Below are 25,973 nucleotides of genomic sequence, written 5' to 3'. Positions count from 1 at the left end.
ATTAAAGCTATTTGATAAGATTCTTAAATGATACCACAAATGACAACTACAACCTCAAAGGCTGTAAGAAAAGAAAACTGGCCACAAAAAAAAAAAAATAGTACTTTGTAGCATCTAGTACATCAGAACTAGTGCTGCAACAGTTTCAAGTTCTAAGAGTTGTATTAATTAACACGTGCCAACGCAGGCTGTCCCAAAGGCACTCAACAGCAAACCCAGGAAAAGGGAAAATACAGGGGAAGGCCCCTGGCTCAGCAAGCCACCCATTCCTCCTCAGGACAGCAGCCTTCTAAAAGCTGTCAGTAAATAGGATCCAGCCATGCTGAGTCTACACATCTGGCCCAGATGAAAGATTCTAAACTGTACCATTGTGCTAAAACATCCAGGAGAAAACAAGCCAAGGAAAATAAAGGTAATGCCTGATTTTCAGATGGAGAATCTTATTTTGAGTGCTTACATAAATCTCAAACAGTGTCTACCATGCCTAGCCTGCTCTTTTTGTTACCTGAAACTACAGTCTAACATATTTGAGAAGAAACATTATCTTATCAGAACCACTTTCTGAAGGGAAGCATTAATGTTTGTTTTAGAGCTGTTTCCCTTATGAGCAGATACTTTGGCATGAAGTCTACGATCTCTTAACATCTAAATTAAAACTTGGTTTACAGTGGGAAGCAAATCAAATTGCAGCAGTGTTTTTAAACGGAGCAGTGCTGCTGAGCTCAGCCATGCTTTACAGGAGCAATTTGGTATCACCAACAATTTACGGAGGGATTAATTGCTCAGCATTTACTGCTTTTCCTGAGGAGTCCTGTCCTCACCACCAAGGGACTTGGCTTTTGCTATAGAATGAGCCCAACTTTTTCTAACAGCTTAAATTTATTTTGAATGGTTTGTGGTAACAATTCATCACACTGTGCTCTTCCTTGCCTTCCTTGTGTAACGCTGCAATGCTACTCCAAACCGAAATGACAGCTCAGAGTGACACAGAAGTTAAAATTATCTGTTGACATTGCTCCCCCCAGTACATGTTAGCAGATCTCTAAGAATACATTCCCCAGTCACTCTAAAATGTCACATTCATCACTTAGATCAGCTGTTCAACTTTAACTGAGCACACGTTGAACTTTGGGCATCTGCTGACACAGTTGTAACCCCAACGTTTCAGCTGTGTGACTGACAGGGAGAGCAGATGCTGACATTATCAAATGCTCTGCGGCTTTGTTGCCAGGGCCGCTTTTTGCCCCGATATGGCCACTGCATGGAATGGTCTTTGCCATCCAACAGCACACTTGAGCAGCTGTATCTGTGAAACAGTTCCTGTCTAACTGGTAAAAATAGAAACTCATTTTATAGCCATCTTCATGCTGGAGTCCAAGTGACACACCTGCCATGTCTCTATTAGGATACAGGCTGTTGAGAATATGGTCACATTAATCTCTCCAGCAGCATCAGGCCATGCAGCAGGCACAGGGAATGGCTTCAGCTAACGCTGGCCCCTGCTTCCCACTGCAGCCAAAGCTCAGGAAGAATCCAGCAGACAACACAGGAGGTACATGAGCATGCACAAACTCATTAAGGACCTCAATTCAGAAGAGACTGGTTGCAGCCCCAGCTCATTCTTCCAAAGCCACATTTTTCTGGCATTTTTTACATGCAGTGTCAAGGTTTAAAAAAACCACAACAATTAACATCCATCTATGTTGCTATATTATGTAATCATGCCTAAAATGTTCACAGTGATCAGAGGTAATAGTGATGGAATTGAAGGCACTTGACATTCACACTGGTGCTAACTCACTGCAGCATTACAGCAGATGCAAAAGGGAACCTGCCAGAAAAGGAATGGGAGGGGGGCTCAGGTGGAACCCCAAACCTTCTTCCCCCGTTCACTTAAGCAGAAGGAGCTCTACAGGAGATTTGAAGACTAGAGCTTGTGGTCACTACTCTAGAATTTCATTATTGCAGACAGAAAAAAGGTCAAACTGAACCTATAATCTGAATTCAGCCTCATCCAAAATGCCTCAAGGAAATACTGGAGGAAGGAGCAAGCCTGGACACTGCAGAGGCCTTTGTGGTACACAGCTCAACATTTGGCTGTCTCCAAATTAGCAAAGGAATTCCACTTGCAGTGACTAAACCAAAATGTGTAGCACAGAGCAAAGCCACATGTCCTTTGGGAACTGTTCACGTGCTTACAGTGTGGTCCTGGATTCCAACCTCCTTGCACTCCAATGCTTTGCTAAAGCTGGTAAAATGGAACCAAATCACCTCTTCAATGGATTTGGTCCCCTTCAACCAGCTGTAGCTATGCATTGATCACTACAGGATTCCTCAGTTTCCAAGCAGGACATTAAGCCTGCCCAGAGTAAGGATGCTTCTCTCTGCAGCTGAGTTTAATTACTGTAGGCAGCTTGAATGTGGAAGGTAAGGAGGGTAGCAAGTTCTGTATTCCAGTATTTCAAGGTTTGACTTGTAAATAAACAGCTCCTGGTGTTTAACATTCTGTCCACACTCAGTGAATCTCTTACAACATTTACACAGAAGACAGCAGAACAGTGAAATAAACATTTTCCAGTGAGCTAATGTCTCTTGTATTTTCCCTCGAGTCTGTTGCCCTTTGTAGCAGAACTGACCAAGACGACCTGCTCCAGAGGAAGCAATCACAAACAGTCCTGGCAATGACAGGAAGTGCTCTTTCTGGCCACCTCCATTCCCATGCACCCCACCCCCTTTCTGTTTGAAAGCTCTACAAGGCAGGAGCTGTATTTGTCCAACTAGCACACGCTGGGCATGTTATTTACTATTTAAAGATAATAAATTTGTCACTGACCTCAACAGCTAATCTGTGACCTAACTACAGCTCTGCTCATGGAGATTAGATTTTATATTTTTCTCTCCACAGCAATGTGAACAAAAGTTCTCTCTCAAAGCATTTTCTGACAGAATACTTCCATCAGAGCTTTAGGAGTGTGCTTTTTTTGCACTCAGCTTCAACTAAGCTTCAACCTACACTTACTGGTGGAACTGCAAATATCAAAGTCCCAAAAAAATCCCTTTTACAGGCTTCAAAGATAATTGTACAGTTCTGGGATGACCTCACAACTTGTCTCTGTGAGGACCTTTGTGACAATAAAGCATAAAAGTCTTTCAAGCACTCATTAACACTAAGCAGAGGTATGAAACCCCACATCCCAAATGTATTACTAACACCAGTTAAAAATCCCACTGCCAACAACTTCAAACCATCTGCAAGCCTGAAAACAGGGCAAGAGCTACTAAATGAGGCAGTGTCATTCCTTTGTAAATGAGCCTCTCCTGCTTGCTGGCTGATGAATCACAGAATTGTCAGGGCTGGAAGGGACCTCAAGGCTCAGCCAGGTCCAACCCCCTGCCATGGGCAGGGACACCTCACACCACAGCAGGTTGCTCACAGCCACATCCAGCCTGGCTGCAAAAACCTCCAGGGATGAGGCTTCCACCACCTCCCTGGGCAACCTGTGCCAGTCTCTCACCACCCTCATGGGGAAGAATTTCTTCCTGACATCCAGTCTGAATCTCCCCATTTCTAGTTTTGCTCCATTCCCCCCTATTCCTATCACTCCCTGACACCCTAAAAAGTCCCTCCCCAGCTTTCTTGTAGCCCCCTTCCAATCCTGGAAGGCCACAAGAAGGTCTCCTTGGAGCCTTCTCTTCTCCAAACTGAACAACCCCAACTCCTCATAGGAGAGGTGCTCCATGAAGATCAAGATCATTCCTTCCTAGCTGTTGGGAAAGCAAGGGATGAAAACTTTATCCTTCCCCAAGACTTCTAAAGCCCAGCAGCATGAATGGTTCTGAAGAGCTGGCTGTGTGCACATACAGAGGCAGGCCAGCTCTAGAAGCAGCCTCTGCTTCAGGTGCTAGGTGCAGTGTGAGGAAGGCTCCTGAGAAGACACAATGCAAATCTGAGCCTAACTAGGGCAGCGGATATCAAACACACCCACACTTCACAGCCCAGGGAGCTGAAGTCACAGGTATTCAAACAGATCAAACACAGCCAGGAGTTGTTCATGCTGAAAAAATAACCCAGCTACCAATCCACACAGGATTCTCACATTTGACTCTCCTTTTTTCTCCTGTCTGAAAAACCTCACTAACACTGAAAAGGCAAAGCCTGCCAAGCTTTCAGTCTGAGAGCACTTTGAAAGAAGTCCAAAATAAATGCGCTTTTAATATGGCTGACTCAGTTGGAAATCATCAGCCAGAAACCTCCTATTAAACAAAATCTGAACTTCCCCACACTTCACATTTTTAGCTCTGTTTCCCATGCACAAGTTCAAAGCTACCTACAACATAAAGCAAGTAACAACCAACTCCATTTCAACATCACACAGCAGCATGACAGCCAGAAGCTGTTTCTATACCAATTTACAAGGTAGGAATAGAACCAAATTAGTAAAAGGCAAAATATTCCACTAATAATAGGGTGCTCTCCAAAACACACCACACACTGCCTCCTGGAAAACACTGCCAAGAAAGTAAGTGCTGAAAAATATCTAAGCTCTTTGACAGAAATTGCTTTTTCTTATAATAATTACAAAGTGTTCAAGTGTTTTAAATAGGAGAAGGGTCCTAGCAGGAGAAGGATCCTAGCAGGAGAAGGATTATTAGAATACAAGAATTAATCATTATTGGAATGTAAGAATGAATCATTATTAGAAGAATTTATAATTAATGAAATAAAATAAGCATTAATTTTCACAGGAAAAAAAAAACAACTTCCAAATGTCCTGCCCAGCAGCTTGTGGGGATTTGGTTTCCTTTTGGAGATCTGTCTCCCTACTGCTGGCAAAGGTCAGGACTCAAACAAGAAGCAGAACACTGCCAATGGAACTGGTTCCAAACCCCCTTAACACATTTAGAGACCTTGCATGTTAAGAACAAGTTCTGCACCATGAGGGTGGTGGAGCCCTGGAACAGGTTGCCCAAGGAGGTGGTTGAGGCTCCATCCCTTAAGATATTCAAGGTGAGGCTCAACAGGGCTCTGGGCAACCTGATCTAGTGGAGGATGTCTCTGCTGACTGCAGAGGGGTTGGACTGGATGAGCTTTGGAGGTCCCTTCCAGCCCAAACCATTCTGTGATTCTACGATCTGACCTCAAGGGAAATGTAGTGCACTGTTTGTCAGACACCAGAGCCCCAAGCTGCTACACCTCCAGTTTAGGGGGAGCAGGGTGGTTGACTGATACCTTCTGCTGTGCTGTGAGGCAGGGTTAGAAGCATCAGGGAGGGAAGCAGCAGCACAGCTTCAACAGCTTCATGTTCCTACCCCTGGTCATCTGCCAGCAGCAGCGCTGTCCAGAGCTGAGGTTTGCTCAGGCTTCAGAACTATCAGAGCACTATCAGGGAATGGATTTTCCCCAGAATTTTATTTCAATAATTAAGCCTTTTTCATGGACCTCTGAGTTGCTTCAGTGAAGATTGTGTTCCTACTTAATTATATAATTGGCATATAATTAATTATGTAATTGCCATACCTGAGGGGATCCTTCAGGAAGGATGCAGAGGAAGTTTTCATAAGGGTGTCTAGGGCAAGAAAAAGGAGGAAGCTGAAGGGGAGAGTAGGGTTAAACTGGAGCTAAGGAGGAAGTTCTTTAGCATGAGGGTGGTGAGACACTGGCACAGGTTGCCCAGGGAGGCTGTGGCTGCCCCCTTCCTGGAGGTGCTTACAGCCAGGCTGGATGAGACCTTGGGCAAGCTGGGCTGGTGGGAGGTGTCCCTGCCCATGGCAGGGGGTTGGCATAGAAGATCCCCTGAGGTTCTCCCATGGAACCTGAGCCATGGTTACACTGTTACACTATGAAAGCTTGGATTAGGAAAGCCAGATCCTTAAGGAAGATTTCAAGCAGAATGTATAACAGACTGCTTGTGACCCAGAGCAGCTACAAGCTGAAGTTCAGGTAGTTATTTTTAACAGGGTTTTAAATAGCTTGTGCTTTGTGCATTCAACAGACCTCCACTCTTCTGCATCAGAGAAGAAAAACAAAATGGCAAATACAAAACCTTTGGTTCCATTCCTAAAGAGGCCATTGGTAGAACTATGGAATTACCAATTCAATAAATGACCATTAAGAAAATCCAACTCAAGTGAATCATTGTAATAATATTTTTTTTTTTTTAGGCCAGGGAAAAAAAAGTTAAATATTTTTCAAAATTTCCTTATTTTGGTTTTATTTTCCTTACTATCCCTCTAGGTTGATGTGCAAAATACCTACTGCTGCAATGAAACTGAATTGCTAACCCTGTGATGGAAACAAGACTCTCTTGTGGGGGGACCTACATGGGGATGAACTCACTAATACTAGAACATTTTCCTGTTCTTCCAGCAAAAGCTGAGAAGAGAGAGGACTCTGGGGAGAGTTGCATTGTGTCTCACATTCTGACAACCATAAAACTCAACCACCCTGCACTACCATTTGGATCCTTCCATCAAAGCAAAAGAATGCAGCTCCCCAAACATTTCTCCACAGCAAACTCTTCAGCAGCTTGTTTCCCCCAAAACTCCCCTCCCCAAACTTTCTCAGCATCTCACAGGAAGGATCAAAGGAAAAAAAAAAAAAAGAACTACTAATAAACATCCCACCTAGGTCCCTGCACACAGGACGCAGGACTCCTGGCTAATGTTGTCATGGAAATGTTCAGCCTTGCCAGGGTGTGAAGGGAGCTCCAGGAGGGCTGGAGAGGGACTTCTGGCAAAGGCATGGAGTGACAGCACGAGGGGTGGAAGAGGCTGGATTTAGACTGGCTGTTAGGAAGCAATTCTTCTCCATGAGGGTTGTAAGGCACTGGAACAGGTTGCCCAGAACAGCTGTGAAGGCTCCAAGCCTGGGAGTGCTGGAAGCCAGGTTGGCTGGGCCTTGAGCAAGCTGCTCTAGCAGGAGGTGTCCCGACCCATGGCAGGGGAGATGGAACTAGATAACCTTTAGGGTCCCTTCCAACCCAATCCAGTCTATGACTATGAAATATGCAGAATTCACATTAGGAGAGTAAGTTACTAAGTAAGACTTGAAAGAATTTGTCTCCTGAACACCAAACCTAAGCTCCCTTCACGGGGTCCCTGATGTGTTTGTTCTTTTACAGAGCTCTTCTAAGAACTGTAGAAAACTCTAAACACATTTATTGTTGCTATCAACACTTCCTTTGTGATTCCACTCCATATACATTTAGAAGTGCTTGTTACTATTTATTACCTATCAGTCCTGATAGCTCTGCCCTAAGAGACTAACAAAGCTTTCACTGCCATGCACTGAAATGCAGCCTTGCTCCAATTTCCCTTCACTGAGCAGCAGCAGAATTCAGTAAACAAACACACACATTTCCCATTTCAAGTCAACTCAATTCTCCACCACACCAGCACCATGTTGAATTCACACTGGTTAGACTGACACTTAGTAAGAATTTCATTTATGCAATGGAATAAGCAAGGAGCCATGCAGCAAGTTTCCCACTTTCTATCTCTGCAACACAGCTTTTGAAAGCTTTTACTGCAGCTGGAATGTAGATGGACAGAATGTAACCAGCAACAAAAAAAAAAAACATGCCTTGGAATGAACCTTTTCAGGTGAACTGCTATATAAAAGCTTAAACAAGAAATTCCTCCTGTACATTCAAGAAAAGAAAATTAAACGTTTCTTATACTGACAAATGCAATTTAATGCAACAATTTTAAGATCACTTTATAACTTCACAAATAGGCATGTCTCAAAAACTCAAATCCCTTTCCCAACTCCAAAATCCAAGAAGGGAAACATTTTTACAAATCTTATCTTAAGATCTTGCTTATTGAAGCATTTATTGGCAAAATGTTCCAGCCACTAGAGGGTGTTTCTGAGGCACCTGGAGCCACCTGAACAGAGCAGACAAGCAGCTCCACTCTAGGAATGTCTCCCCAAGCAGTAAAAAGACCCAGATCTGAGCAGCACCAAAATGTAAGGCAAGACTGCATGCAAGTTTAAGGATCTTTCGAAGGAATACCATCACCTAACCCTCCCTCCCCCATGCATTTCCTTTCCTTTTACAAGTGATAAAATGCAAAGCCCATCGTTACCTTGGGTTTCCCCTCAGTGCAGCATGGTGAAGAGCATTAAAGCCATTGTTGTTGGTAATGGTAACATCTGCTCCAGCTTCCAGCAACACAGCCAGGATGTCATCACGCTTTTTACTTATGGCATCATGGAGCGGAGTGTCCCCTTCAGAATCCTACAACCAGAAGCAGCTCACATCAGATTTTGCATCCATCCACAGTAAAGACAAAAAAGATGCTTCAGTACTACTGGGAAAACTGATTACACAAACTCAAAACAGCTCCTCAGACCTAACTGTGGCTCTGCTGCTGAGCCCAGAGCAAGCTCCTTTCTCTTCTTGCTCTGGGTTTTCCAACCCTTCAGGGAGCCACCCAGGGCTCCAGCCTTCTGTGCCTGCATTACCACCAGAACTCAAGCATGCCCTGCACCTGATAGGACTCCAGACACTGGTACAGACATCAACTTCTCCCTGCCTCATACTCAGATGGAGCTGGTGCCTAAATTACAATTTATGAGTAACAGAAGACAGCAACAAAAATGAACAGAGAGAGATAATCAGTCAGGCAGGGGGAGACAGGGAACTTGGAGTGATGAAGGAAAGGACTGAGCTAGCCATTAACCATGGAAGAGACAAGAGCAAAAAGACAGTGTGGAATGAAAACATAAGCACATCAAAATAAAATGCAGCCCAAGTAATAAACTTGGCACTTTGGTTGTTTTAAGGGCAAGAGATCATTTTCTATGAAGCAAAGGCCAGTGTCATGAGCTACACTTGTTATGGCTAGTCCCAGATGACACAAGGTACATGGAAATCCAGCAGGCAAAGGCTTTGTATTTTTACCTTAGCATTTTAGTTTTCAAATACCCCAAATAAGGGAAAAATACTTTTTATTCCTAGAGTAATTTTGTACATTTCTAGGACTGAAATGCCCTGTGAGAAAACACATCCATGGAAGCTTATTTGCTGCTTCACAGGCAAAACTCTCTAGATTTATGCTTCCAGTAAAATCCTAACAGCATAGAAGCCAGGAAGTCTTTGGTCACTGACTCCACTGCAAACTAACACAGGAACTGAGCATTTTAGCAGTGCACTGATACAAAACCAGATCTTTACAGAATCAAAAGCTGCCAGACAAAATGGGCCAGAATGTGGAAACACTTGAAGCAGTTTGCCAAAACCAAATGATGTCATTGCTTTAATTGATCCTATTTCCTGAATGTACTGTTTACAGACTAACACTTGTCTGTTTACACAGTGAAGAGCCTTGAGAAGCAGAGTGCTGGCCAGAGAAATCTTCCAGTCGTGCCTGAGCCTGACTCCTGTGTGCTCTCACCCACAGTTGCACATGGGAGTTCCTCAGCTCCCATGCAGGATCTGGAAGTTCATTATTTTCTATTACAATCAGGTTTGCCAGATGGAGTTTCACAGCATTACTCTACTGAGTTCTTCCATTCAGACTTCTAGATCTTAAAGTCCAGCACAACCATTTTGGCTCCCTATGGGTAGCCCAAAACACATACATCACTCCATAAAACACTGCCACCTCTACTCGGACTCCTTATTCTGTCTACTGGTCAACAAATACTCAACAGGGTCTGCATGGGTGTTAGCAGGATCAGGACAGTACCTATGGTGGAAGCAGAGAAGTAAACAATCACATATTCACTCGTTTCAAGACAGTTTGCTCACCTTTATGTGACCAAACATCCTCAAGAAACCTCCTGATTACTGACAAGGCAAACCAAGGAGGTAAATCAAGGAATCATTTGGATTGGAAAAGACCTTTAAGATCATCCAGTCAAACCATTACCTGACTCTGCCAAGGCTGGGGCTAAACCATGGCCCTCAGCACCACATCTCTGCCTCTTTGAGACACCTCCAGGGATGGGGATTTGGCCACCTCCCTGGGCAGCCTGTGCCAGGCTTTGAGAACCTTTTCTGGGCAGAAGTTTCTTCTAACATCCAAACCATGAGGTCGAGATCCAACTCTGAGTAAAACGATCCCTTAGCCTGCTTCCTCCAGCATCATTGTCAAAAGATAACCACAGAAATCCTTTTAAGAAAAATTGAGTTTCTTGTAGTAAGATAGAGGCATTTGTGTGAGTTTGTTAGATACTCACCCGAGTACAGACACAGCAGTATCACTGTCACTACATTGTGACTAGCTATGGGCAGTCACTTGTTTCACTTTCACATATAAAACTAAAGGAAATAATAATCATAGAATGGTTTGGGTTGGAAGGGACCTTTCAAAGGTCAGCTAGTCCAAGCCCCCCTGCAGTCAGCAGGGACATCTTCCACTACAGCAGGTTGCTCAGAGCCTTATCAAGCCTGACCTTGAACACCTTCAGCGATGAGGCCTCAACTACCTCCCTGGGCAACCTGTTCCAGTGTTCCACCACCCTCATGGTGCAGAACTTGTTCCTCACATCCAGTCTTAATCTGCTCTTCTCTCATTTCAAACCATTGCTTCTCATCCTATCACTGCAGGCTTGCTTCTCATCCTTCTGCAGCCTGCTTGTAGGCCCTTTAATGGACCTTGGACCCCACTGAGGGAAAGTGCTGTTGAGGCCAATGTGCTGTTACTGTGTCTTGACCTGCCCAGCACATTTCAAACCTGCCAGTTCTGAGCTGGTTTGCTAATGCAGTGCATGTGGCTGCACTCAGGCTGCAGAATGAGTGGCTACCTACTTATTTGACACCAGTTTCTACTTTACCTTCTCAAAAGGAGGTTGCAATCATCTGCCAGCTTCTGCCACATTGATTCACTCCCTGTGAAGCTATGGCACTCTGTGCATGAGGGATAAAAGGGTGAACACTTTCAAAAGAGAATCTGGCTAAACAATGCAAGCAGTGAGAGGCCAATTCTGGGAAAAAAAAATTCTTTTTTAACAAAGCATTGCACAGCAGCATCAGCCAAAAAATGTAAAGCTGTGCCTTGCAGAGGGAGCAAATAGCTGTTGATTCCATAGAGAAGGAACTAATCTGAAGAGCAAGTTAACAATTACATATAACTAGTATGAAGATACTCATTAACATCAACTGCCTAGAATAACTCAGGTGTTACCTAGCTGCCAAGGAGACAGATCCAACAGCACTTCAACTAGAGCTGAACACACACTGGGGTAGAGGCTGGGACAGAGACCTCCACAAGGTCCCTTCACAGAATCACGGAATGTTAGAGGTTGGAAGGGACCTCCAGAGAGGATTCAGTCCAACACCCTTGCCACAGCAGCATCACCAAGGGGAGTCTGCACAGGAATGCATCCAGGTGGCTCTGGAAAAGCTCCAGAGAAGGAGACTCTAAAACCTCTCTGGACAGCCAGCTCCAGGGCTCTCTCACCCTCACTCTACAGAAGTTTCTCCTCATGTTGAGGAGGTTCAAGTTTGAACCTTTTATTTCTTGCCTTATTACTTGAGCACCACCCAAAAGAGCCTGGCCCCCTCCCCTTGACCCCCACCCCTCAGCTAATTGATAGACATTGATCAGATCCCTCTCAGCCTTCTCTTCTCCAGACCAAACAGCCCCAGGGCTCTCAGTCTCTCTTCACAGGGGAGATGCTCAAGTCCCCTAAGCATCCTCCTGGCTCTCTGTTGGATTTTCTCCAGCAGGTCTCTGTCTCTCTTGAACTGGGGAGCCCAGAACCAGACACAGTACTCCAGGTGTGGTCTATCACCTACACAAAGCATCTCTATAAAGCAAATCATAATTCAGCAGCTAAAAAGTGAACCTATAGCAATAATGACTTCACCTGGAGACTGGGATGGCATCCAAAGTCCAGCAGAGTCTTCACCACCTGCAGATGCCCCTTGTTGACGGCGATGTGCAGCGGTGTCTGCCGGCGCTTGTTGCGGGCGTTGAGGTCGGCGCTGCCGCGGTGCAGCACCTCGATCACAGCCCCCTCGTCACCGAAGGCTGCGTGGTGCACGGCCCTGTCCCCATCTTTGTCCTGAAGCAGAAGCAGTCATTTCAGCCATTTCCTTAGCAGTCTTTTCCTCAGCAGCTAAACAAGCCTGAAGTGCAGAACTGGGCATACTTGAGTTCTTTGTAGGGAAAAAAAGGAGCCGAGCTGCCACCACCGGGATCTCTCATTAGAAGAGTGGCTCAGACAGCAATGAGGATGCAGAGTCTGCCTGCACCTAAACACAGATTCACTGACATCTGATCCTCTCTGCTATTGCCCTGAAGCTTTGTGTGATGTGCTCATTATAGAAATGTTTTTGTTGGAAAAAACTTCCAAGACCATCAAGCTAGACCGTCACCCTAAGACCAGCATCAGAAAATCAGACAGGCTTGGGTTTCTACCACAAAACAATCACTGTCACAAACCCCCTGACCACCACCACCAAAAACCCAACCACAGACAAAACCCAAGCCCCAGAATGTTACCCTCAGTAAGCCAGGACAACTCTTGCCTGAAATCTGGGGGTTACAGATTCCAAAGCATGGTATAAGACACAAGGATTGCCTGCTTCATACAATGAAGCCAATATTCATTAGGCTTTATTTTATGTGCCTTGGTTTAAAGTCAATAAGCCTTTTCCAAAAGGAAATTTCATAGATTCATAGAATTTCATAGAATCTATGGAGGGGATCTTAAAGCTCATGCAGTTCTAACCCCCTGCCATGGGCAGGGACACCTCCCACTACCCCAGGTTGCTCAAGGCCCCACCCAGCCTAGCCTTGAACAGCTCCAGGGAGGGGACATCCACAACCTCTCTGGGCAGCCTGTTCCAGAGTCTTATCACCCCCATATGGAAGAACTTCCTTCTAAGCTCCAGTCTAACCCTGCTCTCCTCTCAGCTTCAAACCATTCCCCCTTGTCCTGTCACTAGACAGTTAGGAAAAATCCCTCTGCATCCTTCCTGAAGGATCCCCTCAGGTATGGCAATTACATAATTAATTATATGTCAATTATATAATTAAGTAGGAACACAATCTTCACTGAAGCAACTCAGAGGTCCATGAAAAAGGCTTAATTATTGAAATAAAATTCTGGGGAAAATCCATTCCCTGATAGTGCTCTGATAGTTCTGAAGCCTGAGCAAACCTCAGCTCTGGACAGCGCTGCTGCTGGCAGATGACCAGGGGTAGGAACACGAAGCTGTTGAAGCTGTGCTGCTGCTTCCCTCCCTGATGCTTCTAACCCTGCCTCACAGCACAGCAGAAAGCGTGACTCAGCCACTTCAGAGGGCAACTCTGGTTCCACAGCACAGCTGCAAAGCATTTTAGACCAGTTTGGAACCGTGCAGGCTATGAAGTAACCAAATCAAAACCAAACCTGCACATCTCACAGGATGCTGACAGAATTTTCTCACAGACACTAATGCTAAAAAATGGAAACAAAAGAAATTCTTCCATGTGAAGTTAAAATATTCCAACAGCCTGAGGAACTGACAGCAGGCCTGGCAGCTCCCTAATCCAGAATGGTTATTGCTTTGTTCTCCAACTTGTATTAGGTAAGAATGGAAACTTTTCTCCTAACTGAACACCACATGAGCATGGCAAGGATCTAAGCTGGAAGATGCAGCATCCAACATCAGCTTTGTCTCTGAACCTCATTCAGCTTTTGGGCTGCAAAAGACCTTTGAGTCCAACCTATCAATACCAAGTGTGCTACTAAACCATGGCCCTCAGCACCACATCTACACAGCTTTTACACACCTTTAGGGATGGTGACTCCACCACAGTCCCTGAGCAGCCTGTTCCAGCCCCTGACAACCCTTTCTGTTGAAGAAACTGTTCCTAATGTCCAACCTAAATCCCTCCCCTGGAAGAACTTCAGAACACTTCCTCTCATCCTACCACTTGTTCCTAGGGAACAGAGCCCAACCCCCACCTCACTGCAACCTCCTTTCAGGGAGCTGTAGAGAGCAATGAGGTCTCCCCTCAGCCTCCTCCACGCTGAACATCCTCAGTTCCCCCAGCAGCTCCTCCCCAGCCCTGTCCTCCAGACCCTTCCCCAGCTTGGCTGCCCTTCTCTGGACCTTCTCCAGACCCTCAACGTCCTTGGAGTGTGGGCTTCCAACGTGAACCCAGTATTTGAGGTATGGCCTCACCACTGCAATGTACTGTGGGACAATCCCTGCCCTGCTCCTGCTGGCCACACCATTACTGTGCTGGTTTGAGGCCAGACAGATCCTCTCTTGCCCCGAGAGGGACAAAAGAATGACCCTCACACAAACAGATTGGAGAGTGATGGAAAGGTTAAATGGAAAAGCAATTGGTGAAGCTACAGAAAACTACAAAGCATGGTGCCAAGAATATCCCAAAGCATACAGAGCCCCTTAACGTAACACCCAAAGGCTTCCCAATCCTCCCCTTCTCCCACCTGAGGGTATAACCCAAACCCCCCAGGGCTCTTTCTTCCCCCCCCTACTGCTAGGCTAGGCTCAGGCTGGCCAGGTCTGAGACTGCCCCCCCCTCCTTTCTCCTCCTGGCATTAGGCCTAGACAGGCCTAGGAGGCCTAAAGAGATACTCCCCCACCGTTACCCGACAAGAGAGCATCTTCCAGGGAGCAGAGAGGGAAGAAAGAGGCAGAGAATGACTTTGAGATGGATTGATAGGGGGCAGGATTTCTGGGTAGAAATATGCCGTGTCCTGTGTCCACCTGACTGGGTGGGCACCCAGGACACCGGAGGTGTAATTTATGTGGCAGCAACAGGAGGCACCCAGCCTGAACTGCCACAATTACTGATCCAGGATGCTGGTGGCCTTCTTGGGCACCTGGGCACAGCCTGGCTCGTGTTCAGCCATACTGAACAGAATATTGCATTTTACTGTTGAAGTAATCCCCTGCAGTCACAGGCTAGCTCACACAGCTGTTACACCAGCATTGTACTTGACCTAAGTAAAGGTGCCAAAGAATCAGGTATTGATTCCTTGCAACACTGTCAGCAAGAGGCCAACTTGGAAGCATCACCCCAGTACAAGAGCAGTCTGTCACTCACATGCACATTCAAGAAGGATCTCCCCTAGCTTTATTTCCTTCTGCAGCAAAGTGTAAGTGTTAAGGAAGCTGTGCAGCATTACCTCTGCCTCCACATCCACGTTCTGCTTCAGGAGCAACTTCAGGATGTCGACGTGGCCGTTCTGACTGGCTGCCTGCATTGCTGTGTGGCCAGCACACTGCCCATTCACCTGCAACACAGCAAGGCTTTGAGACAAGCTGCAGGGTGCACACCCACAGCCATCAGACACTTCAGCAGGACACACCCAGCACTATGAGCAAGCTTCACACAACTGCATGCACAGGAGAACATCCAGGGAGCAACTTCTAGCTGCCTTTCTAGCACATATGGATTCAGAGTCACAGACTGCACTGGGTTGGAAGGGATCCTCAGAGGGCATCTTGTCCAACCCCCCTGCACTCAGCAGGAACAGTTAAGGGCCACACCAAGTCTGATCTTCAGTGTCTCCAGGGATGGGGCCCTGGACAACCTGTTCCAGTGTCTCACCACCCTCATGGTACAAAACTTCCTCCTGACATCTAACCTAACTCTGCCCTGCTCCAGTTTCAAACCATTGCCCTCACCCTGTCCCCACAGCCCCTTCTGAACAGTCCCTCCTCAGCCTTCCTGTAGGTCCCCTTCAGATATTGAAATGTAGCTCCCCAGAGCCCTCTCTTCTCCAGGCTGAACAGCCCCAACTCTTTCAGCCTGTCTTCTAATCCCTATTTCATTTCTATAGCATTGGTTGGACTGAAGGAAAGAAGAAAGGGACTTACTTCAAACATTAAGACTTTAACAATACTTGGGATTAAAACCTTTGGTTTCTGGGACTTTGAGAAGAGGTTTCAGAATCATAGAACAGTTTTGGTTGGAAGGGACCTTAAAAGTCATCTAGTTTCAAGCCCCTGCCATAGGCAGGGACACCTCCCACCAGCCCAGCTTGCTCAAGGCCTCATCCAGCCTGCCTTTCAACACTTCCAAGGTTTGGAGCCTCCACAGCTTCTCTGGGCAACCTGTTCCAGAGCCTCACCACCCTCATGGGGAAGAATTGCTTCCTAATGGCCAATCTAACTCCAGCTTCTTCCAGTCGGAAGCCATCACTCCTTGCACTGTCAACACTCCATGCCTTTGTCAAAAGGCCCTTTCCAGCTCTCCTATAGCTCACTCCCAATACTGGAAGGCCACTCTAAAGCTGCCCTGAAGCCTTTTCCTCAGGCTGAACAACCCCAACTCTCAACCTGTCCCCACAGGGGAGGTTCTCCTGCCCTCTGATCATCTTTGTGGCCTCCTCTGGACCTGCTCTTTCAGTTTCATGCCCTTCTTGTGTTGGCAGCTCCAGAACTGGGCACAGTAGTCCAGGTGAGGTCTCATGAGAGTGGAGCAGAGGGGGGAATCGTACCAGAGCAATAGCAGTTGTCTGCTCTACACTGTATTGAAAGCGATTTCCTAATTTACACAACAGCAGGAGTTAGTCTGAACAAAATGCCAGGTTCTGTACCATCTCAAGCTGCAAATCAGTCCTCAGAACTGATGGAGTTTAGTCTCTTGTCTGCCGTAGTGAGAGAAACATCTGAGAGATGATTTACAAACATCTGCCCTGAACCAAACCTTCAGCATTCACTAAGCTTATTCTTAGGCATTTTGTTTCAGACATTGCAGTGAGGGGATCAGACAAGCTGGTGAAAGGAATGGGACAGAACAGGCTGGATGATTACCTGGGGAGTTAAAAAAACCAAGATCCACAACAGCAGCAAAAATATCCCCAAATCCACCCTACTGCCTTCTGTGCACCCACACTGACACCACACACACACCACACCAGCTGAAGACCTTTCACCAACAAGGTTTGGTTCTCTGCCCCAACCCTGGCAGTTCATGGTAGACAACAGAACTCAACATCTGTCTGCCAAGAATGGGGGTGGTGCATTATTTTTTACACATTACCAACATATTTCATAGGACAAATGGGAGAATCAAAGATCATAGAACTGTTTGGGCTGGAAAAGGCCTCCGAGATCATCCAGTCCAACCACCAACCCAACCCCACCATGGCCACCAAACCATGGCCCCAGGTGCCATGGCCACACCTTTCTGGAACATCTCCAGGAATGGGGACTCCACCACCTCCGTGGGCAGCCTCTTCCACTCTTGCAGCAAAGACATTTTTCCTCATCTCCAACCTAACCCTTCCAAGGGTCAGTTTCAGGCCATTTCATCTCCTTGTTTCACCTGAGACTAGGGAGCAGAGCCCAACCCCCACCTCACTGCAACCTCCTTTCAAGGAGCTGTAGAGAGCAATGAGGTCTCCCCTCAGCCTCCTCCAGTCTAAACACCCCCAGCTCCCTCAGCTGCTCCTCCCCAGCCCTGTTCTCCAGACCCCTCACCCCACCAGAGAAGAGACACTGGACCCAGCTGTACTGCTATGCAGACACACTATTGACTGGCAAGGAATACCCAGGACTGCTTCTTTCTTTACTGTTACAGGACCCCAGAAGAAGTCTTCCCCAAACAGAACTCACATCCACATCTGGTCTCTTTAGCAGGTCTTCCACTTTAGCAACATCTCCATTGGCAGCAGCTTTAACCAGTTCTTCATTGAGATCTCCAGATTCCTGGGTTTCAAATAACTTCTTCAATAGCTGGGACAATCTCTCTGTTATTAAACCAAAGCCAAGATTACAACTCTGAGCACAGAAGCTAAGAAAAATATCAGCGACAGTCATGTTTCTAAAGGCTCTCCTGGAGCCTCTTCAGGTACTGGAAGGCTGCTCTAAGATTGCCCTGGAGCCTTCTCTTCTCCAGGCTGAACAGCCCCAACTCTCTCAGCCTGTCCTCACAAGGGAGATTCCCTCTGATCATCTTTGTGGCCTCCTCTGGACCCTCTCCAACAGTTCCACGTCCCCTCTGTTGTCCTGTCCTCTGTGATCTGACACCAAGTCAGATTACTTTCCTGGCTAGGTTTCTGGCCACTGTGACTTTGTCTTTATTCAGAACACTCTCTGAATCTCTACCTCCCTAGAAAACAAAAACACAACAACTAGAAAACCACATAGAAAGGGGTTTTGGCATTAAGGCAAATACATGAAGGGGGAAACAAACCTAGCTGGGACCAAACCCAGGGCAAATCTTCTGGCTGAATTGATCTGTGAAACAGCCAACAGAACATGAAACACATCAGACACCTTCTGCCTCATTAGATGAATGAAAGCAGGTTAAACAGAACTGAAATGTGATTGCCTAGGCACAAAGAAGATTTCCACTGTCACTAGTGGCAATGTCCTTCAGTATGACTGATGGTAAGACAAAAATTGTAAGGAAAGACATCCTGAGTAACAGCTTGCAGCAGATCCATCTGTTCCACAAGGAGTCTGCCTGCTCCAGCCAGGGACATTCTCCTCATGCCTCAGTCCCTATCCCAGTGCCATGTCCTCTCTAATCACTTTGGTTCTAAACCCTTAGAGCAGACCTCCCAAGACACCCCTGCACCCTGGGCAAACTGAACCCCAAACTCCATTTGGAGATTTTTCACCTTATCAAGCTAACTCCCACCTCCATCTCCACACTGACTGAAGCTTCTCCTCAGATCCTCATGTGTAACATCCCTTAGTGCACCCCAAGCCTGAGCACTGTTAACCCTGCACACAAAGGATGGGTTAGTGTTTACAACCCATTAACACAAACACTTCCCACAGACATATTACTGTTCATGCTTCAAACTTACCACCAGATGCATTACTGATAGCAGATCCTGCTGATGCCACCTTTGAGACAGCTGCTGGATTGTATGTCCAAGATGTTCCACAAACCTCTACCTTTAAGTCACTGTCTGAATAGATTTGCTGGACTCGACCAACTTTACCTAAAGTCTGCATTAAAGAAAACATCAAATGCAACTAATGCTCAAGAGAAAGTATTTAGTAACCTGAATGTGCTACAGCACGGCACAGATGTGATGAGGTGCCTTGCTCAGCAGGCCATCACTGATACCTTCAGCTAAGGTTCAGCAGGCTGAGCAGGTTATCTGAGCAGATACTCCATCACATTTCATAGAAGGGTTTGGGTTGGAAGGGACTTTAAAGCTCATCTAGTTCCAACCCACTGCCATGGGCAGGGACACCTCCCACCAGCCCAGCTTGCTCAAGGTCTCATCCAGCCTGGCCCTGAACACCTCCAGGGAGAAAGCAGCCACAGCCTCCCTGGACAACCTGTGCCAGTGTCTCACCACCGTCACTGCAAAGAATTTCTTCCTCATCTCCAGTCTCAATCTGCCCTCTCGCAGCTCAAAGCCATTGTCCTCATTCTGGCACTCCCAGCCCTTGTCCAAAGTTCCTCCCCAGCTCTCCTGGAGCCCCTTCAGCTACTGGAAGGCTGCTCTAAAGTATCCCTGGAGCCTCTTCTTCTCCAAGCTGAACAGCCCCAATTTCCTTAGACATCTCTCATGCTTTAAATAGAGTACAGACAGTACAAAAGGCACCAGTGCAGTGAAGACAGACTCAGAATGGGCATGTGAGGTGCTGGTGACACCATCAGCCTCACCAAGCAGAAAATACACTGCTTTGGAGGGAACACACTGTAGCTCTGACTCTCACAACCTCCAGCCATGATTGCCAGTCACAACCAGGGACCTGAGTCCAGTTTTGCAGCCTGCCCCCAAGCACACAGCTACTCACCGGCAGCATGGCTTCAGCCCACTCTCCATGCCCCCTCTGCAGCAGCTTGATGCGCTCCAAGTCGTAGCACACCTGCACAAGGTCCCCCACTTGGAACTGAGAGGTGCCTCCCTCTGCCCCCTGGGCAGCATCCCCGCTTCGCACGACGTTGGCCTTGGTGAGCACAGCTGGATTAAAGGTCCACCTAGACAGGGAGCCATTCAAAGCAGGTTTTCAACATGCAAGCTGAAATGAACACAGGTTTAAGAACAATCTGCTGGGCAGGACTCTGCTTGTAGGACTGCAGCTTTCTGCAGGTGGATACCACAGCCTGCTTCGTTGTGGGTAACCAGGTTAGGTCCAGTATGTTTTCTGTGCCCCTTTAGTTGATGCAGATTTGCTGGGTGGACTGTTCAGTGCATAAGGAACTGGCTGGATGGTCACATCCAGAGGGTGGTGCTCAATAGACTGAAGCACAGCTGGCAGCTGGAGAGCAGTGAGAGTGGTGTCCCCCAGGGGTCTGTGCTGGGACCTCTGCTGTTTGATATCTTTATCACTGCTACAGACAGAGGGATACAGGCACCACCAGCAGTGTGCAATGGCACCAAGCTGAGTGGTGCTGTCCATGTGCCAGAGGGGCAGGATGGCAACCAGAGGCACCTGGACAGGCTGCAGAGGTGGTGCCCAGGTGAACCTCAGGAGGTTCAACAGGAGCAAGTGCAGGGTCCTGCAGCTGGGCTGGAACAATCCTCACTACCAACACAGGATGGGGGAGGAGGGGATAGAGACAGCCCTGAGGAGAGGACTTGGGGGTGCTGGTGGGGGAGAAGCTGGACAGGAGCAGACAGTGTGAGCTTGCAGCACAGAAGGCCAAGGGCAGCCTGGGCTGCATCCAAAGAGATGGAGAGAGAGGATCCTGCCCCTCTGCTCTGCTCTGGGGAGACCTCACCTGCAGGGCTGGGTTCAGCTCTGGAGCCCTCAACACAGGAAGGACATGGACCTGATGGAGAGGGTCCAGAGGAGGCCATGGAAATGCTGAGGGGGTTGGAGCAGCTCTGCTATGGGGGCAGGCTGAGGGAGCTGGGGGTGTTCAGCCTGGAGAGGAGAAGGCTCTGGGGGGACCTAAGAGCAGCCTGCCAGTACCTGATGGGGCTACAAGAAGGCTGCAGAGGGACTGTTCCCAAAGGCCTGCAGGGACAGGACCAGGGGCAATGGCTTCAAACTAGAGCAGAGCAGATTGAGATTGGATGTGAGGAACAAGTTCTGCACCATGAGGGCGGAGGAACACTGGAACAGGTTGCCCAGGGAGGTGGTTGAGGCTCCATCTGTGGAGATATTCAAGGTGAGGCTGGACAGGGCTCTGGGCAACCTGATCTAGTGGAGGATGTCCCTGCTGAGTGCAGAGGGGTTGGACTGGATGAGCTTTGGGGTCTGTGATTCTGTGGTTTCCAGGGGTGCCTTCAGAGAGTTACATTTGTAAGAACAAAGAAGAAATATCCTAAGGTGAATCAAGCTGACAGCAATATAGTCTTGAAAGCAGCTATGCAGGTGACTTCTCCATGCAGAGAAGGACATGCTTGGCTCACCCAGAACTGGATGGTCAGAAAACAATCTGGGAAAATGAGGGGATTCTGCCCACTCCCCTTAGCTCCACCACTCAGTTATGATACACTCCTCACTCAAAAGGGATGTCCACATTCTCCTTATTTGTACAGTCTGCCTGGTGTAAAGCACTCAGCTGGCTCTGTGATGAGCTGTACTCCAACAGACCCTGTGGTGAGCTCTCCTTTATGTGCATTTGGTCTGGGATTTGCTCTCATTCAACTACCTGAGCTCTACAAAGGCCAGGCACGGAACCACATGCCAGAACAGATCCTCTCCCTGGCTCTGCAGCACCCCCAGCTTGTGCCAGCTGGGAAAGCAGCTCTGGTTTGCATTACTTTGCAATATTAACCAACAGGATCTGGAGGGAAAGTCTGAATGAATAATGCATTGTTAATTCTTTCTGGACAAGCTGCACAGGTCAGGTTCCAGATAAAACTGAAATGATATTCATTCATCAGCTGTTTTTGAAAGATAAACCAAATGCTTGAGAGCAACACAAAAGCATGTGGACTACTTACTGGCTCAGATCCAGCTCTAGAGTTTGGTTTGAATCCTCTTAGCATGGATGGAGCTAACCTACTTGTAGGGAGTGGTTTTGGCAGCAGCTTCCCCAACACTTTCCATTCTTTGTGTACATTTACAGGAAGTAACATTCCTTGGACTAATGAAACACTAGATGCAGACCATGCTGAGGTCACTACACATTAGGCAAGATCCCCAGCATTAGAACTTTACCACACACCCTCTTAATCCTCTTCCTGAAGCCCCTCACTGCATGGCTGTTACCAGTGCTCTTGAAGCCATGGGATGCTTTGAAAGGAAAAAGAAATTACTGCTTAAACTCTACGCTTTGGGAAGAAGTTAGTCCAGAAGGTCACTCCTTGTTTTGGGCTCCAGTTTCTACCATGTGAGAGAGGCAGTAAACCTCCTTTTGCCATGAAGCCATCTTTAAAGACAAGTCCTGATTCTGTGTTGTAGAAGGCCTGCAAATATTCCAGAATGTCCATCTGACTGCAGAAGGAATCTATTTTGTCAGAGAAATCTTATCAGAGGCAAAGGGAGGAGAGAAAGCTGCTGGCACCAAGTGATCTGAGGTGCTGAAGGCAAAGGGAGAGTGCTGAGGGCTGTGACAAACCTGTTGCCACTCGGGTACTGCACCACAATGTCGTGGTCCTCATCGATGCCACAGACCGTTCCCGTGGTGGTCAGCGTCTCGAACATGCCGTCGGTCCAGCCGCCGTGCCCGTGCTGCAGGGACTGCACGATCTCCAGGTCCAGGTCAATGTTCACCAGGTCACCTATCTGCAGCCCACCAGGGTTCCTGTTCCCGTTCTGCTCACCTGGAATGCAGTAACAACAGTGTCTGCATGACCACAAGTTTCCCATGCAATTCAAAGAAGTTAACTGGTGGAACTGGACTTCTCTGCCAACTGCTGAAAGGGAGTGGACTGGCACAGAAGAACCTGGACAGGTTCCCTGGGGAGGTGGTTGAGGCTCCATCCCTGGAGATACTCCATATGAGGCTCGACAAGGCTCTGGGCAACCTGATCTAGAGGAGCATGTCCCTGCTGACTGCAGGGGGTTGGACTGGATGAGCTTTGGAGGTCCCTTCCAGCCCAGACCATTCTGTGATTGTATGAACCTCTGGTCACAGACCTATTTTTCTTGTTGAGCTGAAGGCAAATAGCAACACAACTGGCAAATGCTAAATACTTGTGACAGGCTCCACTCTGGGCTCTAACTGGGATGGTTAGAGCTATCACACAGTGTGAGACACTTAGGTAGAGCTTTTAAGCTCTGATACATTTGAGAGAGTCATCCACAAAGTGCCTTCTTTGTGAGACTCCACCTCACGTCCTGCATGCAGCCAAGAAGCCCCTAGCACAAGAGCAGGTCAGAGCAGGAACTGTCAGAGCAGGTTCAGAGGAGGCCACAAAGACAATCCAAGGGCTAGAGCACCTCTGCTGTGAAGACAGGCTGAGAGTTGAGGTCTGGAGAAGAGAAGGCTCCAGGGAGACCTCATAGAAGCCTTCCAGAATGCGAAGGGAGCGACAAGACAGCTGGAGAGGGACTTTTGACAAAGGCATGGAATGACAGGATGAGAGGTGATGGCTTCAAACAGGAAAGAGTTGGATTTAGATGAGACATCAGGACGAAATTATTCCACATGAGGGTGGCGAGGGTGGCAAGGCACTGGAACAGGTTGCCCTGTGGAGGTTCCAAACCTGGAAGTGATCAAAGCCAGGCTGGATGGGGCCTTGAGCAAGTTGTTCTGGTAGGAGGTCTTCATGACCAAGGGCAGGGGGATTTGGAATTAGATGATCACAGGATGTTAGGGGTCGAAAGCGACCTCTGGAGACATTCCAGTCCAAGCCCACTGCCAGAGCAGGACCAGAGAATGCAGCACAGGTCACACAGGAACACATCCAGATGGAAAGGCTCCACAGAAGGAGACTCCACAACCTCTCTGGGCAGCCTGCTCCAGGGCTCTGGGACCCTTACAGGAAAGAAATTTTTCCTCATGTTGAGGTGGAACCTCCTGTGCTGCAGTTTCCATCCACTGCCCCTTAGCCTATCCCAGGGCACAAGTGAGCAGAGGCTGTCCCTGTCCCTTCCTTCCTGACCCCAGCCCTCAGCTATTGATCAGATCCCTCTCAGTCTTCTCCTCTCCAGACTAAACACCCCCAGGGCTCTCAGCCTCTCCTCCCCAGGCAGTGCTCCAGGCCCTTCAGCATCCTTGGAGCCCTCCCCTGGACTCTCTCCAGCAGATCCCTGTCCCTCTTGAACTGGGAAGTCCCAAACTGGATGCAATATTCCGGGATCTTTAAGGTCCCTTCCAACTCAAACCCTTGAGTGACTGAGTGACTTAAGGTGGTGGCTTTCAGGCCACTAACAATTCTATGACATTTGCCTGAAATTTTGGTGCCACCATTTTCAGTCACCCTTAACGTGGCTCTATGTTGCTGCCAATTACCTCTTAACCTCCTTACTACCCCAAGTAAGCCCAGCTGCTCCTCCTTGCAATTCAGATTCTCTCAGTCTCTTAACTCTTTTAGCAGGCCCCCAGCAGAACCTCTCTATCTTCCCAAAACTGGCAGGGGAAGGAAGAGGAGAGAGATGGACAAGGACATAAACTGGACACAATTTTAGACACAACTTCATCGCCACTAAGAGGAGCAGGGTAACAACTTTCCCTCTTCTGTTGTCCACCATCCTCCTCATACAGCCACTCTGAAACCTGCCCCGTCTGCAGTGATGTCAGACTGCTCTGTCACTCACTGGAATTCTGTGCAACATCAAGGTCCTCCTCACCAGTGCTCTTCACTCAGGCATTTACAATCCCTACTCGGGGAATTCATGGTATGAGGCTTCACAGAATGCCAGGTTGGGAGGGACCCCAGGGACCCTCTGCTCCAACCCTTCTAGCTAACAGCAGAGCTGCAATGAGCTGGCCCAGCACCCTGCCAAGCTGAGCCTTCCAGCTGTCCCATGGAGGGGACTCCACTGCTGCCCTTGGGAGATGATTCCAGTCTCTGCCTGTTCTCAAGGGCAAACATTTTCTCCTGCAGTCCCATGGGAATCTCCCCAGCAGTACCTTGGTCCCATCCCCCCTTGTCTTTTCCATGGGGCTCCTTGTCCACAGGGAGTCTCCATCCTCCTAGTAGCCACAGTAAAAAGGTCTTCCCTAAGCCAGAACGAAAAACTGCACTGCTGATTGAACTCCATGAGATCTCCATTCACCAAATTTTCCACTTCCTCAAGGTTCTTCTGAATGCTCTGCTTCAAACCATGGCCCTTTGCCAACTTGCTGTCACTTGCAAGTCTGGAATTTTCTTGTGTCTCATCCTCAAGGTCACCAATGTGGCAGTGAACCAGATCAGTCCCAGGGGTTTGCTCCAACTACCTCCTACTCCTTGTTAATTAGGCCCCTGCTAGAGTACCATTTGTACTCTACTTCACCTGTCACAGTATCAAAAAAACCTCTCTGGCTTTTAATGCAAGTGTAGATTGAAATTCACAGCATGAAGGGATCTGTGAGCTGTGTTCAGAAGGCATGTACAAGGGAGAGAAGTTCTAACAAAGATGGAACACAGTGCAGCAAGAATGACCAACTGAGTTAACCATCCCCCATTAAAAGCAACTTAATACAGTGGAAGGAGAAATCTTAAAGAACAGTCTCATAATATCTTTACTGATTAACTTTCAGTGACTCACACAGTCAAACATGGCATCACCCTAAAAGTGAGCTACATGCAGAAAACACAGACACTGGCACAGGTTGCCCAGGGAGGTTGTGGATGTCCCCTCCCTGGAGCTGTTCAAGGCCAGGTTGGATGAGGCCTTGAGCAAGCTGGGGTGGTGGGAGGTGTCCCTGCCCACAGCAGGGGGTTGGAACTGGATGAGCTTTAAGGTCCCTTCCAACCAAACCCAGGTGTGAATCTATGACCCACAACACTTGCCTACAGCCCAGCTAGGACCCTAGAGGAGTAAGTCAGAGCAGCAGCTGGTAGAGAAAGCCCCTGCTCAGATTTCGCAGCACACAGCAGTACAAGTACCAAACACCAGGTTGGGTTACATGCTCCAATGGCTCCAGTTCACAGCCATGTAGCTGCTGCTTCACTGAACAGTTTGGAGTACTTAACAATGCACTGCAGTTTTTGGCCCATTAGAAATGCACTGCCCAGGACATGTGACTCAGTT

The 25,973-nt window shown here is 47.7% G+C and overlaps 1 protein-coding gene across 1 annotated transcript in view; it reads right to left on the bottom strand.

Annotated features, from left to right (window-relative positions):
* The window catches only part of MIB1 (MIB E3 ubiquitin protein ligase 1), a 91,181-nt gene that overhangs the window by 37,662 nt on the left and 27,546 nt on the right, over positions 1 to 25,973 (bottom strand). The window contains exons 6-12 of the mRNA XM_054394587.1: positions 22,408 to 22,612; positions 19,689 to 19,872; positions 18,740 to 18,884; positions 17,538 to 17,671; positions 15,101 to 15,208; positions 11,819 to 12,016; positions 8,089 to 8,240 (exon numbers count right to left, since the gene is read on the bottom strand). Of these exons, the coding sequence (XP_054250562.1) occupies positions 8,089 to 8,240; positions 11,819 to 12,016; positions 15,101 to 15,208; positions 17,538 to 17,671; positions 18,740 to 18,884; positions 19,689 to 19,872; positions 22,408 to 22,612 (1,126 nt within the window). The remainder of the gene's footprint in view (positions 1 to 8,088; positions 8,241 to 11,818; positions 12,017 to 15,100; positions 15,209 to 17,537; positions 17,672 to 18,739; positions 18,885 to 19,688; positions 19,873 to 22,407; positions 22,613 to 25,973) is intronic.

Source organism: Indicator indicator, chromosome 31 (genome assembly GCF_027791375.1).
Source record: "Indicator indicator isolate 239-I01 chromosome 31, UM_Iind_1.1, whole genome shotgun sequence".
Taxonomy (NCBI): Eukaryota; Metazoa; Chordata; class Aves; order Piciformes; family Indicatoridae; genus Indicator; species Indicator indicator.
Note: the sequence above shows the minus strand (reverse complement) of the source record. Positions and strands in the feature narration are given on the sequence as shown.